This window comes from Elephantulus edwardii, unplaced genomic scaffold (genome assembly GCF_000299155.1).
Source record: "Elephantulus edwardii isolate Elephantulus edwardi_28Jun2011 unplaced genomic scaffold, EleEdw1.0 scaffold00001, whole genome shotgun sequence".
Classification (NCBI taxonomy): Eukaryota; Metazoa; Chordata; class Mammalia; order Macroscelidea; family Macroscelididae; genus Elephantulus; species Elephantulus edwardii.
The window spans coordinates 32,940,262-32,955,575 of record NW_006399751.1 but is presented as its reverse complement, the minus strand read 5'-3'; the positions used below and the strand labels follow the sequence as shown (position 1 = coordinate 32,955,575).

Genomic DNA, 15,314 nt, shown 5'->3' with positions numbered 1-15,314 from the left:
CTTTGTCATTTCGTGCTGCCTTTTGGAATCTTCTGTTCAGCTCTAAACCTCTTTTGGAGTCAAGAAAGTGTGGTAGATATTCTGCAGAACAGCTATGCCACCATTCCTGCTTCATTAAAGCCGTTTTCTTCATTGAAGTTCATGTTAAAGCTTTTTTTACTAAAAAAGATAAAGTTCCAAAATTTGTGTGAGTGACTTTACTTGAGAAATAGTAAGGCATTCTACTTATAACCTTTGTGAACATCATTATCACAAAGTGGAATAAATGTGATCCAAGGTAAGTAAGAGGGCTTGCATTCAAATTTGTAAAGTGGTTGATCAATGCTCTAATAAAAAGAATACTTGTTAATGTATTTTTTAAATGTGTAACCTTTTGATATATGAAGCAAATCAATGTTGTCTTCAGGCTGGTATTCTTTTTTTTCATAATCATAAATTTTTTAATTCTCATAAAGCCTTATAATCATATAATTTACAAATCTGTGCAAATAATACAGCTCCTCTATCATAATCATTTTTATGAGGTGGTATAAGCACCATTACCAATCACATAAATATAAGTAGATGAACATTGTTTAATAGCTCTTTAAAAACAATCCTGAAGACTTTTGTCTCTGATGACAAAAAAGTTAAAATCAAAGTTACTACATCCATCATGCTGACTTTTAAAAGCATGTGACATGGCAGATCTTTTATACAATGTGAGAAGTGTTAAACATTCTTTATTTGCTATCATACACAAACCACACTGAACTGCTTTTTGTTATTCAAAAGGCAACATTTTAGATACAGGGAATTTTAATTCCATTAACACAGTCAAGGACAAATAGATAAAGTCTTGCTACTTTACCTCTAGCCCTTGCATTTAAAGATGCTGATAGAAATTGAAGCAGGTGAGGTGTGTTCTGTTCCATGTGACAGTAAAGACATCCTTGTATTTAAATAAAATTTGTATAATCAGTTATAGAAATCTAAATATAAAAACCATCTCCTATAGATTGTGATGCGGCGTCCACCATCTCTGTTAAAAACTGAGTAAAACTAATTGGTGTGAGATCAATTTAAATGTGGTACATGTGAAAAAAAAGTCACAGGACATTTCTACTTTGTAATAAATAAGGCAGAGGCCAACTATGTTACTCATTGGTAGCTTTCTTAAGATAAGCTATCAACTCTGCCCTTTCTGTCTTCTTCTTAATGCCAGCAAAGATCGTCTTTGTTCCAGGGATGTATTTCTTGGGATTCTCCAGATACTCCATCAGTGTATCCTCTCCCCAGGTGATACCTTTGTTCTTATTGGCATCTGTATAAGAGAATCCAGGGGCTTGACCAGTCTTCCGCCCAAATAAACCATGCAGGTTCGGCCCAGTCTTGTGCTTGCCCCCCTTCTACACGGTGTGGCACTGGGCACACTTCTGTACAAAAATTTTCTTGCCCTTCTCAACATCACCCATTTTGAAGTCACTCTGTAGTCCTGCACAACCCAAAGATAAACTCTCAGGCTCAGGCTGTTATTCTTATCTAAAGAAAATTGTCTCAAACACAATTTTATTACTTTGTACTTACTTATTAAAGCAAGAAATAATGCTCTGGAGTCTACTGATCATTTGCAAACCCTTGGGAGACCCAGACAAGCTCAGTACGGCAAAGTGAGGCACAGTGTCTACGTGGTTACTGAGCTTTGGTGTTTCAGAGGGAATCCCAAGATCCCCTGGACTGAGTTAATTGGTACAATAAACTGACATTACTAATCTAGAGAATGATAGGAAATTTTAAGTCCAAAAGGCTAATGTCTGAAATGATTTGAGACTTTGTGATAATGGGATTTTATCTATTCTTTCGGAAAGTGAGTTACCATCTTGAAGGGTGCTCTTGGCACTTTTCTTAGTACTGCTTGACCTTTAAAACTTTGAAAAAACCAAATTGTCTTTTTTTAGTCTAAATGTTACCATCTAGGAATTTCTTCACGAAGTTGTGAGGGTTTCAGTGACTCATACGTGTAAGACTCTGAGTGACTCATTAGATGCTCACTCCTTCCCCTGCTCCTTGACATTTAAAGCCCTCACCTCACCCCCATATAATTGGCAATAATACTAAATAAGTTCTATATCTTAATAACACATTTAAGTATTTTAATATTATTTCAACTTATTAAATATTTTTGCAAGATAATCCACCAATTCCAAGAATGACATTCTTTGCAAAATAACACTCTGAGACTTGTATAGTACATGCTTTCCAAAGTTACCAAATCCATCCTTTCCTTAAGTTACTTAGATTCACAGTAAAAATGAGATATGACTTCCTTTTATTTTTCAATTCCACATGGATTTCTTTTGGCTAATACTTGGAAAAATCTAGTAAGCCATTCCTCTAAAAAGAGAATGGCATAAACATTTCCCAGGTTATTATCATTAAATGCAGAGAGTTTAAAAGACCTGGATGAAATGAACAATACTTTTGTAGAATGACTGTAATTACAATAGTTGTCTTTTGATTATACTCCAAATTTAAATTAACTTTGGGGGGATCCCCACAAAATGATAAACCAAACCAGAAGATTCACTATTAAAGGGCTGGCAAAGACATATAACATATATAGTGCATTTTTTTTTAATTTAGGTTGTTTATTTTTCATTTCAATGAACATCTACAGAGATTTTGGGATTCCATTCATTCATTGTTGCACCCTTCTCCCCGCACTATTAATTCAGTCAACTAATTATCAGGCTGTAATTATTGGTGAGTAGCTATTGTGTCTGTTGGTCAGTAACAGCTCTGTCAGAATTATTAGCCTAGGACTCTAACCAGAAGCTGCATAATCCCTGACATCTGTTCTAGTGAAAAGAAAGATATGCAAACATATTCAGGTCTATTAAATAACTAATACAAAACAAGGTGTTTCAAGACTGATGAGGTTGTATGAGAAAGATCAGCTAAATCTACCTAAGAAATTGCCAAACTAATACAAAGGAAACAAGTTGAGATCAGAAATTCTTCTGGTGGGCTTAAGTCAGGTGGGTACATGCAGAGTGAAGACGCTCAACAATGAGAACAGAACAAGGAAGGTTTGAGGGAGCCAGGAGTGGTCAGAGAACAGGGAATGTCTCCGTCAGCATTGTTAAAGCACAAATCACCATGTGGGGAGGAGCAGAAAGAGGAGGAAAGAAGGAAGCCTAGTAGATAGTGAGAAGAGCAGATCCTATGAAACTTGTTACCCTAGAAGAACAGGAATCAATTGTTCTCCTCCTGATAGGTTTATTGTGCATAAGGTCTTTATAAGTCACAGGCGACTTGGTACATAACAATAGAGTGTAAATGGAGTTACTAAATACTTTTGAGTAGAGAAGTTTCTTGGGAAAATGAGTATGTTCAACTTCTTGATGAGCACCAACAATGTTGTGATTCTCTTTCTGTTTACAAATTTCAGAAATGGCACACATACAAATTATAGGCCTGTCACTTATATAAGTTTCAATGGTTCACATTGTCATTGGGCTCAGGAATGCAAAAGGAAATATTCTAATTAAACAAGTTATCAGAATTACAATGGGGCCTGTGAGCAGGTTTTTGGTTAACAGATTTTTAAATAGACTGTAATACAACTTTTAATGAAGATTTCATTATAAAAGATAACCTCTAATGAAAATTTGGCTGAGTACCTTTTTGTTGTTGTTTTGCTCAGTAAATGAAAAGAGTTGTTTCAGTGAGAAACTTAAGCAAAATTGTGTACATACCAATGAAAACTATCTACTACTTTTCCTTAGCTCTTTGCAGATAAACAACAGTGGGTCTACCAGAAATAAATTCCACTTTGATTGACCATCATTTTTATAATTTCAGGGGTTAAGAATTTGAAGGGCCAGAACGAGTCAGCATTTCCTGAAGAAGAAGAAGGTATAAATGAAAGAGAGGAGCAGTGGGACCATTAATTATGGATATGCAGCAAGAAGGATTCTGGGAACAAACAGAACTATTAACTTTTCTGATTATCCCATGGAACCCCACGCTCAACTTTCAGGAACATTCTCCATCTTTGCACTCTACCCATACAGTAGTAAAATGCTTTTGGGAAGCCCTCTTTGACTGGTCTTTAGCACTAAGTACAATTGTTCCATATTACTTATAATCAAAGAATATAAACCTTTATTTTATGGTGACTTTTGTTTCTAACAACTTAAAAATTTGCAAACATGAGTGTTCTAACTTTAATACTGCCAGAGCTTAATCCTTAACATCTTACTGATATGGTTTGCCTTCTAAGGTCCAATGTAAATAGCATCATTTTAAGAGTATAAAATAAATATGAGATACATTTAGACATGAGTGTGTGTCTGAGTTTAAATTAAAAAGGCTTGCTTAATGAAAAGGGGGCTTTCAAGTTAAATTCAGCATTTACATGTTTCTGTGAACAAAACAGTATGCAGTACTGATTACAAAATCATAGAGAAATAGCAGATTTATAGATACAAAAGCCCATATTACATTAAATTTTGAATATTAAACATGTCTTTTCTAATTCATATAGTAATAGCCTAGCAGCTACTAGCATGCTTGGTAGTATGTTGTGATTGCTGTTGTATGTCGTCTAGTTGCCTGCGACTCATAGCGACCCTATGAACAATGGCTCTAAACCTTGCCCTATCTTGAACCAACTTCACCCTCTCAAGCACACATGGTCCCATTGCCACAATGACTGTGTCATTCCATCTAGTCCAGGGTCTTCCTCTTCTGCACTGACCCTCTATCTTTCCAAGCATGATGTCCTTCTCCAACGACTGTTGACAACAGGACCAAAGTATATGAGATGGAGCTTCAGAATCCTTGTCTCCAAGGAGCAGCTTGATTTTACTCTTTTCAGACAAACATATTTGTTTTCTTGGCATCCCCTGGTATGTTCAATACTCTTCTCCAGAGCACCACAACTCAGAGGCATCAATATTTTTCTGTCCTCCTTATTCATTCTCCAGCTCTCAGAAAAGCAAAGCAAACAATTGAAAAGACCATGGCATAGATCACACGCACTTTGGTCTTTAAATTGATATTGTTGCTTTTTAGCAATTTGGAGAGGTCCTTGACAGCCCCTGGTAGCATAATGGGTAACATTTTGTCTGTTAACTCAAAGGTTAAAGTTCAAATCCACCAGCCTCTATGAGATAAAGATGGATAATCTCCTCTCAAAAGGAGTGAGTTTGGTATTTTTATTTGTTCTTTTCAACAAGCATTGTCCAACATTACTATCTGGTTTGTTTGTTTAGGTTTTTTAAAAATTTTTTTAACATGGGTTTATTTACAAAATCTGTATACATTGCTTTTCACACTGGATCTTTTCCATTTCCTTAACCCACCCCTCTCTCCACCCATCAAATTGTGTAAATTTGTGATTACACCCTCCCACCCATCCTCACCTCTGTGTTTCCAACCCTCCTCCCCTTAGATCCCCATACACATTTTACTAGTTATCTACTTCTACAATAATGGTCTTGTACAGTATTTGTCCTTATGGGACTGAGTTAGTTTACTTAGCATATCTGGTGTGTTGGGTTTTGTATGGAAAAAAAATCCTAAAAATACTATGACACATCACAATCCCTTTTTTGTGGGCTAGTACTTGACACATGAACCATTTCTGATTACAGTTGAATGAATCATTAGCACTTTATGACTCTTCAGTACGATAAAGTAAATTTGATTAATTCATAGAGATTGTTGTTGTTGTTGTTAGGTGCTTTTGAGTCACAGAAACTCTATGAACAATATATTGGAAACTTGTCCTATCCTATGCCATTGTCACAATCTCTCCCATACTCACACCTATTGTAGTCACTATGTCAGCTCATCATGTTCCGGGTCTTCTTCCCTTTTTCTCTGACCCCCCACCTTTTCCAGCAGGATATCTCTTTCCAAAGACTGTTTTCTCCTGACAACATGAAGTATCACCATCTTTGACACTAAGGAGGACCCTCGTTTCACTTCCTCAAAGATAGATTGCTTTGTTTATAGATTGAGTCATTCATTAATTCAATTGCTTTTTTATGAAGTTATCCCTAGAGAGACACTCAGCTGGGAGTTGTACAAATAAAGAGTGATTATTTTGTTTTCCCCTGGCAGAGAATATAAAGTATACATAAATGGCAAAGTTATTGAAGACCATTCATGTTTGTCAAGTATGAGTCTTGTTAATTCAGAACATTTATTTAATGATTGCAAATATTCACACCACAATATTTAGTGAATATGGACATATGCGTAACTTATTTTCTATGTTGATGTTATCAATGTCATGGATGAAAATGGAAATGTTGTTCAGAAGCAATAAAAACTGAAATTAAGACAGGAAAAAACAACAACAAAGAATAAATATGAATCTTCTTTTAGATCTTTATATAAAAATCCAAGGTAAAATGATCATTTTTCAGTATGACTATGAGTTTTATAAGGAGCTCTTTGGGCATGTAGCCAGGAAAGTCTGGACCTTGGAGAAGACCATCATGCTTGGAAGGGTGGACTGACAGCACAGGAAAGGAAAGGAAAGACCTCAGATAAGATGGATTGATACAGTGACTGGGGCAATGGGTGTAGGTGTGTGGAGTCAGTGAGACTGGTTCAGGACAGGGCAGGCTTCAGAGCTATTGTACGTAGGGTTTCTAGGAATTGAGAGTGACTTGACAACACCTAACAACAAATGATGGCCTAGTGGTAAGGAGCTGCACTGCCAGCTGGAAGTGTTGTGGCTCAAACACTCCAGTTGCTCCACAGGAGAAACATAGGCACCTTCCTCTCATGTGATTTACAGGCTCTGAAAACTCACTGGTAGGTCAGCGATGAGTCAATTCCAATTCGACAGTACATAACAATAATATGTTGTTTGTTGTTATTTCATGCTGCCGAGTTGAGTCCTACTCATAGGGACCCTATGACCAAAAGATCTGAACCGTGTTCTATCCTGCACCATCCTCACACATCATCACACACAAGAGCCCATTGTAGCAGTCACTGTGTCAGTCCACCTTGTTGAGGATCTTCCTCTCCTTCATTGACCCTCCACCCTTCCCAGCATCATGTCCAGATCCAAGGAACAGCCCCTCCTAACAACATGCCCAAAGTATGTGAGACGAAGTCTCAACATTAGTGCCTCCAAAGAGCCGTAATGTAAGTCTTATAAAATAAAAATTAATAAGAGTTGGGTGATGGGAACATGCCTGGCTGCTAACAGAAAGGTCAGTGGTTCAGACTCACCTAAAGACTATGGGACAAAGATTTTTTCAATTTGCTTCTTAGCTGACTGCAGCCAAGAATTCTCTCAGCAGCAGTCCTACTCCGTTACTGCCAGTGGGTTCCCTGGCAGCCAAACTCAACTTGACAAGATCAGTCAGATTAAGAGAAAACATTTTCCTGAAGAAATACATGCAAAACCTCATCAGGAGTCATATTACTAGTATGAATGATTTACCCCTACAAATTCCTTCTACAATTTTCCCCTCTCTCCCTCCCTCTCTCCTTTTCTTCCTTCTTTCTCTCCCACTCTTTCTCCTTTCCTCTCTCCTTCCTGGTCTGTCTGGGACTCACACACCACCTGCTATGGCTATTTGTTTCACTTTCCAAGTTTCTTTCTACCTGATATCTGATTAAGTTACATACTTGTTTGAGATCGTTTTGAGTTCTCTGTATTTGAAGAACATCCAGACAGCCTTTGTGATTATTGGAGACACACTAAGGTGCAGAAAAAAAAAAATTGTCCCTCCCCTTCCTTTCACAGCCACTTACACAAATGTTTTTCAGACAAATAAAAAGAAATGAAAGCTTCTGTTGGTTTTACAGCAGCATTTACAGAAGTGAACAATGTGGCTTTTGAATTCTTCCCCTCTGTTCTCCATTCTCAAAACCACAAAGAGAAAGAAATTTAACAGCATAATTTTTGTTATCCTCTCAAAACACAAAGTGATAAAAACTAAAAGCTTACGTTTTCCTTCGAAAAAATGTTGGCTTTCTCAGAAATTTGAAGGAAACAAGCTAAGATAATGGCTTGTTAGTTTTGTTTTTTTCACTCAAGTAAAGCTTACAGCAAGCCCTCCACCCTCCTCTAACCCATAAAACCATTTGGTTTCAGTTTGACTGGATAAGCAAAGAAATTTTATGATCAAAACGAAATTAAAAATTTCAATTCATGTCCACTTTGTGGTAAAATGAAATGTTGACAGCTAGACTTTGAGTTGCTTTCATTGGCGTCAGATTACTTTCTAACAGACTTCAAACTCAGTTTCTCCGTCTATAAAATGGGGATAATCATGCCTGTTAAACTGATGTGAAAATTAAATGAGTTATGCTTATTGTTGTCAAATTGGAGCCAAGTCATAGCTGATCCTGATTAGATTTTCAGAGGCTGTAAATTGCACTGGAGGAGATTGCCCATCTTTCTCTGGTGGTGGATTCAAACCACCTGAAACCACCACTAAGCCATGAGAACCAGTGGTTAATAAGCAACAATGAGGTAATATCTATAAAACACTCAGCCCAGCTTAGGAAGCACCTAATAATTGGTGTCTACTGAATAGCCTTAAGGATCAGTGGAAAGTGCTTTGGTGTCATAGAGGTAAGAACCTGAGCTACAATCCTGAACACATGTGATTCAAGCTTCTCTGCCAGAGAGTCAGCTATGGGTTGGTTCTGACTCTATGGTACACATTAACTACAACAGCAACAACAACAAGAAGAAATTAGTGGTGATTCAGTGGTAGAATTCTCGTCTTCCATGGGAATGCCCAAATTTTAACTCCTGGTCAAAACACTCAAAGCACATGCACACTCATCTCTCTGTGGAGGCTTGCATGTTGCTGTCGCTGTTGTATGCACCATCTTTCTCTCCTGAAGTGGTTGGGGGATTGGAACTGCCTGCTTTTGGGTTGACTGTGCAACCTCTTTCCCATCAGGCCACAAGAACTCCATGCATGTTACTATGATACTGAAAAGGTTTTAGACTAAAGGCAGTCTAGGAAGAAAATCCTGAAAATCTACTTCCTCAAAATTGGCCAATGAAAACCCTACAGATAATAACAGATAACATTTAACAGCTGTTGACAGATTGAACATTTAAGCAGATAACAACAGTCTAATAATGCTTTGTAGAAGTGGATCCACCAGAGACCAGCCAGAGCAGCTAACAACAGTAACAATGTAAGTACCAGTGGACAGCCTCAGAGGTTGTCCACCCAAGCATTTAACACATCCAGAAAACTCTGGACCAACAGAGACCAGTCACTAACTCCAGCCATACCTCATCGGCAGCAGCTCTGTGGGAGAAAGCTCAGCCCCCACCTCCTGTGAGATTTGCTGAATACATCCTTCAAGGTCAACTCTGAGTCAATTTTATACTCAAGAGTACATCTTATAAATATTATAATGGTTATTATAAAAATTTATAATATGACCAATAATTCATGATCTTGTAGCTACTATAGGTTAGCATAAACCAAGCTTAAAATGTGAATATATTTAAGATCAATTTTTAAAAATTTAAATAAAGTAGTAATGATAGCCAAAAGTCACAAAAGTGACATACAATTGACTGAAGTTCCGGAAGCTCTGGCTTTGGGATGTTGCCTTAGCAAATATCTTAAGGTAAGTACTACAAGTTCCTAAATGTCCTATTGATTTGTGAATTCATTTGCCCATATCTAAAAACAAGCAATCCCAAGTAGAAGGCAAATCAAATAATTGAAGTGCTTAAGGTCATGAATTAATTAAAGTGTTTAATTAATGTGCTTAAGGCCAGTAATTAATTAATTATTTTACTTTACTTAATAATTTAATTGAAGTGCTTAAGGTCAATAATTTTGAGTTGTAGCTTTTTTCTCGAGGAAAGGAAATAGTGGGAATTGCCCTTATTCATTTTTTTAATGCGAGTGATTCTGAATATCAGTCTTCAAATGCCTCAGCAGGCCTGTAAATTAATAGAAATGACTGTTGTTGTTGTTGTTGTTATATGCCGTCAAGTGGCTTGCGACTCATAGCGACCCTATGTACAACAGCCCTAAACTCTGCTCTGTCCTGTGCCAATTGCACTGTCTCTGACACTCCCATCGTGATTATCCCAGTCACTGAATCAATCCACCTCATAGAGGGCCTTCCTCTCCTGCGCCGTCCCTCCACCCTCCCAAGCATGATGTCCCTCTCTAAGGACCGATCTCGCCTCACAACATGTCCAAAGTATGTTAGAGGAAGCCACAGAATCCTTGCCTCCAAGGAGCCACCCAGTTTAACCCTTTCCAGGACAAATCTGTTTGTTTTCCTAGCAGTCCATGGTATTCTCAATACTCTTCTCCAGCACCACAGCTCAAAGGCATCAATTCTCCTTCTATCCTCCTTGGTCATTGTCCAACTCTCTGATGTATAAACATGTGATTGTGAAGACCATGGCCTGTATCAGATGCACCTTAGTCTCCAGAGAGACACCATTGCTCTTCAGTACTTTGGAGAGGTCCCTAACAGCAGACTTTTCCATGGCAATGCGCCTTTTAATTTCCTGGCTGCTGGTGCCAAGACTGTTGACTGTGGAGCCAAGCAAGCTAAAGCTGTGTACAATCTCAATCTCTTCACCATCCATCCTGATGCTGCCAATTGGTCCAGTGGTGAGAATCTTTGTCTTCTTGACATTGAGTAGAAATGACTAGGATGCTTAAATGTTCAATCTGTTAAACTGAAACATCAGATCTCATAATACAACATTTTGAAAAGTTCTAAGCCACAGAACAACGAGAACTTTTGGGAAATGATGGAGAAATCTTCCTTAGTTTTAAATGACTTGATAATAATTTAGGTGCTGACCTGTGCAAACAGCTTGCAAAATTCACATTGCAGTGGGGGTAAGTGTATGCCCTGTGAATGGAATGCAGTAATTTGCATGAATGCAGAAGTGCCTTTTCTAAAGTGGCTGCCATTGAACTATAGTAGATACTTTATTGATCTTCAAATTGTAATGTTCTCTCACTGCATGGACACTGACAATGGGACAACCACTCCTCATAAAGCAATCTATTTTGTGCAAATAATGGAGTTTTGGGCTTTAGAGCTAAGAGAAATGTGAAAATGGGTTAGAGAGAAAGTAGGCAACATTGAGAACTAAAAGAAGCTTGGAGAGTTGAAGAAAGAATTTTTTTTGAGAAAGCAAATTCAAGTGGTATTGGAGTCATCATTATTTTTTATTCTATAAGGCTACTTAAGTGAACACATTTAGAGGCTTTTCCTTTTTTTTAATTTATGGGCCATTTAAAGGAAACACAGTTTTATTCTGCATGAAGCAGAGTTAAGAAGAGTAGATGTTAAGCACTCTGATTTCACTTTCCCTCAGGAAAGGTTTATTGATTCTTTTGGTAGTTCATGGCATATTCAATATTTTTCAGCAATACCATAATTCCAAGTCATCAATTCTTCGATCTTCCTTATACATTGCCCAACTTGCGGATGCCCAGGAAGGAACTGAAAATACTATGGCTTAGATCAGTCACAGCTTGGTCTTTAAACTGACAGACTTGCTCTTCAGAACTTTGGGTAAGTATTTGGTATCAGATTTTCTCAATACAAGACATCTTTTGACAGGTAAGTGATCCCATTTCAAGCAGCAGTAGGTCCCTGAATGTGGCAGCTGGTGTCGTGTCCAATTTATGCCAGCGTATGAAGCTGGGCAAGTTTTTTTCCACTATTCTGGTCCTCAGCTCTCTGGTGAGTGAACTTTGGATGATAATGTGGAAGATGACTGGCTGATCTCCTGAGCCTCTTTTCAGCTCCACGAGTTCTGTTTCTCCTTCTAAAGCTCTCAGAAATTGCAAGCAAATAGAAAAGAAGGAAAAACTATGCTGGAACTAGATGAGAAGCAGCATGATTAGGAGAGGATGATGAGAGAAAAAGAGTCTTCTTTTTTTGCTTCTGTGACAGCCAGCAGACGAGAATTGAGTAAGATTTACATACTTATGTATGTATGCATATAGAGTTAGCTTTTGAATTGTAACTCATTATGTTTTCTGACTTTCCAAACTTCCCCTTAGCAAATGATCTGGAAAATTATGACCAATTTTGAAAATATGTTTACTGTTTCTCTTGAAACTGTAAAAATCTTTCCAGGAAGACTTTTCTCTTACAAATCATTAATTGGCTAATCGACTCTTTTCTAAAAGGTTGGTTGCTATTTAATGCTGCCTACCAGATTTTTTCCTTTAGAAAGATTTATGTAACCTGGTATTAAATTTCCACTGTGTCCTGGAGTAGCTATTTTCTCTTTTTCCTCCAGGTTACAAATGTGGTTGATAACAACCAGAGGCTGACTTGACAGTGTTGTGCTCCTACTTGAACTTGGAAGCATCTCAACACAAAACAATAATTACCATCACCTCCAACAATGACTTATTTGCTCCATGAGGATCACCTTCTGAAGCACGTTAGATATTTTATATATAAATATTGACTTAGAAATGTTCCTTCCCTTCTTTACATTCTTTCCTAGTTATTTATGCTGTATTACTTGTCATGTTCTTGCCTTTGATTTTTATTTCTTTTTCTCTGAGACTAAAAGAGAGATTATGAAATTGTGCAAATTTAAAATTATTCTTTTATCATTTTACTAAAATACTTTTTACTAAATTATTTCCAGCTGGAAGACTTACAAATACATGTCCTTTGTTTCTTTGAAAATTCCACTGTACCTATTACTTCTTTTGTTCTTTTTCCCAATGCCACTGATTTTGATTCAATTTAGTTCCACAAATGAATATTGATAATGTAGACAGACCTTGGAGATATTACAGGTTTGATTCCTGACCACCACAAAAATACAAAAATCTAGGTAAAGTAAGTTGCATGATTTTTTTCATTTCTCGGTGTGAATAATTAGGGAGATCTGGTCAGAGATTGTGAGTATCTCAAGGATAGCACAAGGTTCAGCACTGCTGTTCATAGGGTCATTATAAGTCAACTCAATTCTATGGCACCTAGCAACATCAACAATAATGGTAGATAGGTGACTGAGCTGCCAACTCAAAGGTTTGCAGTTCAAATCCACATGCTTTGTGGGAAAGAGATGAGGAAACTCCCATGAGATTTATAGCCTCTGAACATTCACTACAGCTTTCTACAGAGTCAGTTCCTACTCATCAGCAGTAAGGTTTTGAGTGTGTATAAAATTATGTTTGCACTGTGCTGTGTTCTATTAAATGTGCTATAGCATAGTGAAAACAAAGCGGAAATATTATGAAGATTGCCAGAGTGTGACAACAACATGAAGCGAGCACATGCTATTTGAAAAATGACAAGAACAGACTTGTTCAACGCAAGGCTGCCATAGACACACAGTTTAGTTAAAAAATAATATTTTCAAAATAAAGAGACACAGAGAGCTATGCCTATATTGAGTGTCAACTTCTCCGGTAAGCATCTGGTAAAAAAGAAAAAGCAACTATCATAGTTGTAAATATTTGTTTAATTTTTTACAACTAATAAAGTGATCTCTCCTATTTTAGTTGATAAAAAAATATATGTAGTAATGATCCAAAATAAATAGGATTTGTTTTATAGATCAGAAAACTGAGAATTCCCCAAAACTAAGTGGTCATAAACAAATCACTAATTCAACCAGTTCTGGCATTAGTTGTGATCTGTTTGAAAAGTTGTGTTGAATTTTTAGGAAATCTCATCTTCCTTGGGGATGGCTTTAGCATACTACAGTATCTTATAGGGAGCTCTAGTGCCCTTGCGGTAAGGGGTTGCACTGACAACCCAAATCTATGAGGTTCAAATGCACCAGCTACTTCTTGAGAGAAAGATGAGCAATCTCCTCCCAAATATTACTTGCCTCTGAAAACCTGCTAGAGGGTCAGTGTACTTGATAGTACACAACAACAACAATATCTCATAGGGATGTTTGTGGCCTAGGGGTAAGGAGTTGGGCTGCAAACCCAAAGGTCCACAATTTGAATTCACCAGCTTCTCCACAGAGAAGGATATTCAATCTGTGTGATTCAAAGCTTCTGAAAACCCAAGAGGGTCAGATATGAGTCAGTTCAGACTCCATGGCACATAACAAGAGCAGCATCTTAGACATTAATTTAGAACTAAACTTTCTACATTTCAGATACAAAGCCTTGGGGGATGATTTTGCTAATGAGGTTGTATTGGGAAGAGAAACCCTCTTGATATTGTTAGATACAGTCAAGTATAGTGAGACCCATAGCGACCCTATAAACAACAGACCTGAACACCATCCCATCCTGTGTCATCTTCATCATCTCTGACACAGTTGAGTCTATTGTAGCTGTCACTGTGTTAATCCATTTTGATAGGGATTGTCCTCACTTTCTCTGACTCTCCACTTCTCCAAGCATGATATGCTTTTCCAAGGAATAACTTCTAACAACATGTGCAAAGCCTGAGAGATTAAGCTTTGCCATCCTTGCCTCCAAGGAACACTCTGGCTGCACCTTTTCTAAGACCTACCTGTTTGCTCTTTTAGCAGTCCATGGGAAATTTAGCATGCTTCTTTAATGCCCTAACATAAAGGCACCAAATCTTTTTCTATGATCTTTATTCATTATCTAGTTAGTGGATGCATAGCAAGTAACTGAAAAGATCATGGTTTGAATTAGGTGCACTTTAGTCTTTAAAGTGACATCACTACTCCTTAGTAATTTGGAGAGGTCCCCGGCAGTGGTTTTGCCCACAGCAATATTTCTCCTTATCTCATGACTTTAGTGCCACACTAATATATTGACATTGACTTCAAACTAAGGTGACAATAAAAGATGACAAAAGAAAAAAAATGGCTCAAAAAGAATTTCTATTTTTAAAGAAATAGTTTCCAATTTTTAATCTCTACTTTGAAAATAATTTAGCATCTTGAAAAAATGAATTGCTGAGTAAATGATAGTCTTTAAAAACCAGTCCTTAAGGAATAAGAAATAAATCTTTTTGCTTATTTTTCTTGTTTTAAAATAAATCCTTAATTTCACAAATGTATTTATTTCCCTCTTATTAACCTCCAAATTTAGAAATTGATGAATACTAATGCCTGTTTTATGCTCTCAGACTTATTTTAAATGATACAAATAAGCATACTGTGTATTTATGAAATAGCCTAAACCTATTATGGCATTCAAAGGACAATATGCTACCTAATAAGAAATTGAAAAGATTATTTTCTCTGGTGTTCTGCCGGTCTTGTCAACTGAGAAATGAGTTAAAAGTACCACTAAAATTATTATATTTTAGGGCATTATTTTTACCGTAGGAGTACGCAATGAGGGTTGCAGAGTGGATTATATTTGGGGGTA

The 15,314-nt window shown here is 37.1% G+C and overlaps 1 protein-coding gene across 1 annotated transcript in view; it reads left to right on the top strand.

The window, feature by feature from the left end:
• PPP1R1C (protein phosphatase 1, regulatory (inhibitor) subunit 1C) overlaps positions 1-4,340 on the top strand; it is a 186,715-nt gene extending 182,375 nt beyond the window's left edge. Inside the window, exon 5 of the mRNA XM_006878780.1 lies at positions 3,844-4,340. Within this exon, the coding sequence (XP_006878842.1) occupies positions 3,844-3,932 (89 nt within the window). The 3' untranslated portion in view covers positions 3,933-4,340. The remainder of the gene's footprint in view (positions 1-3,843) is intronic.
• The last annotated feature ends 10,974 nt before the right edge of the window (positions 4,341-15,314 follow it).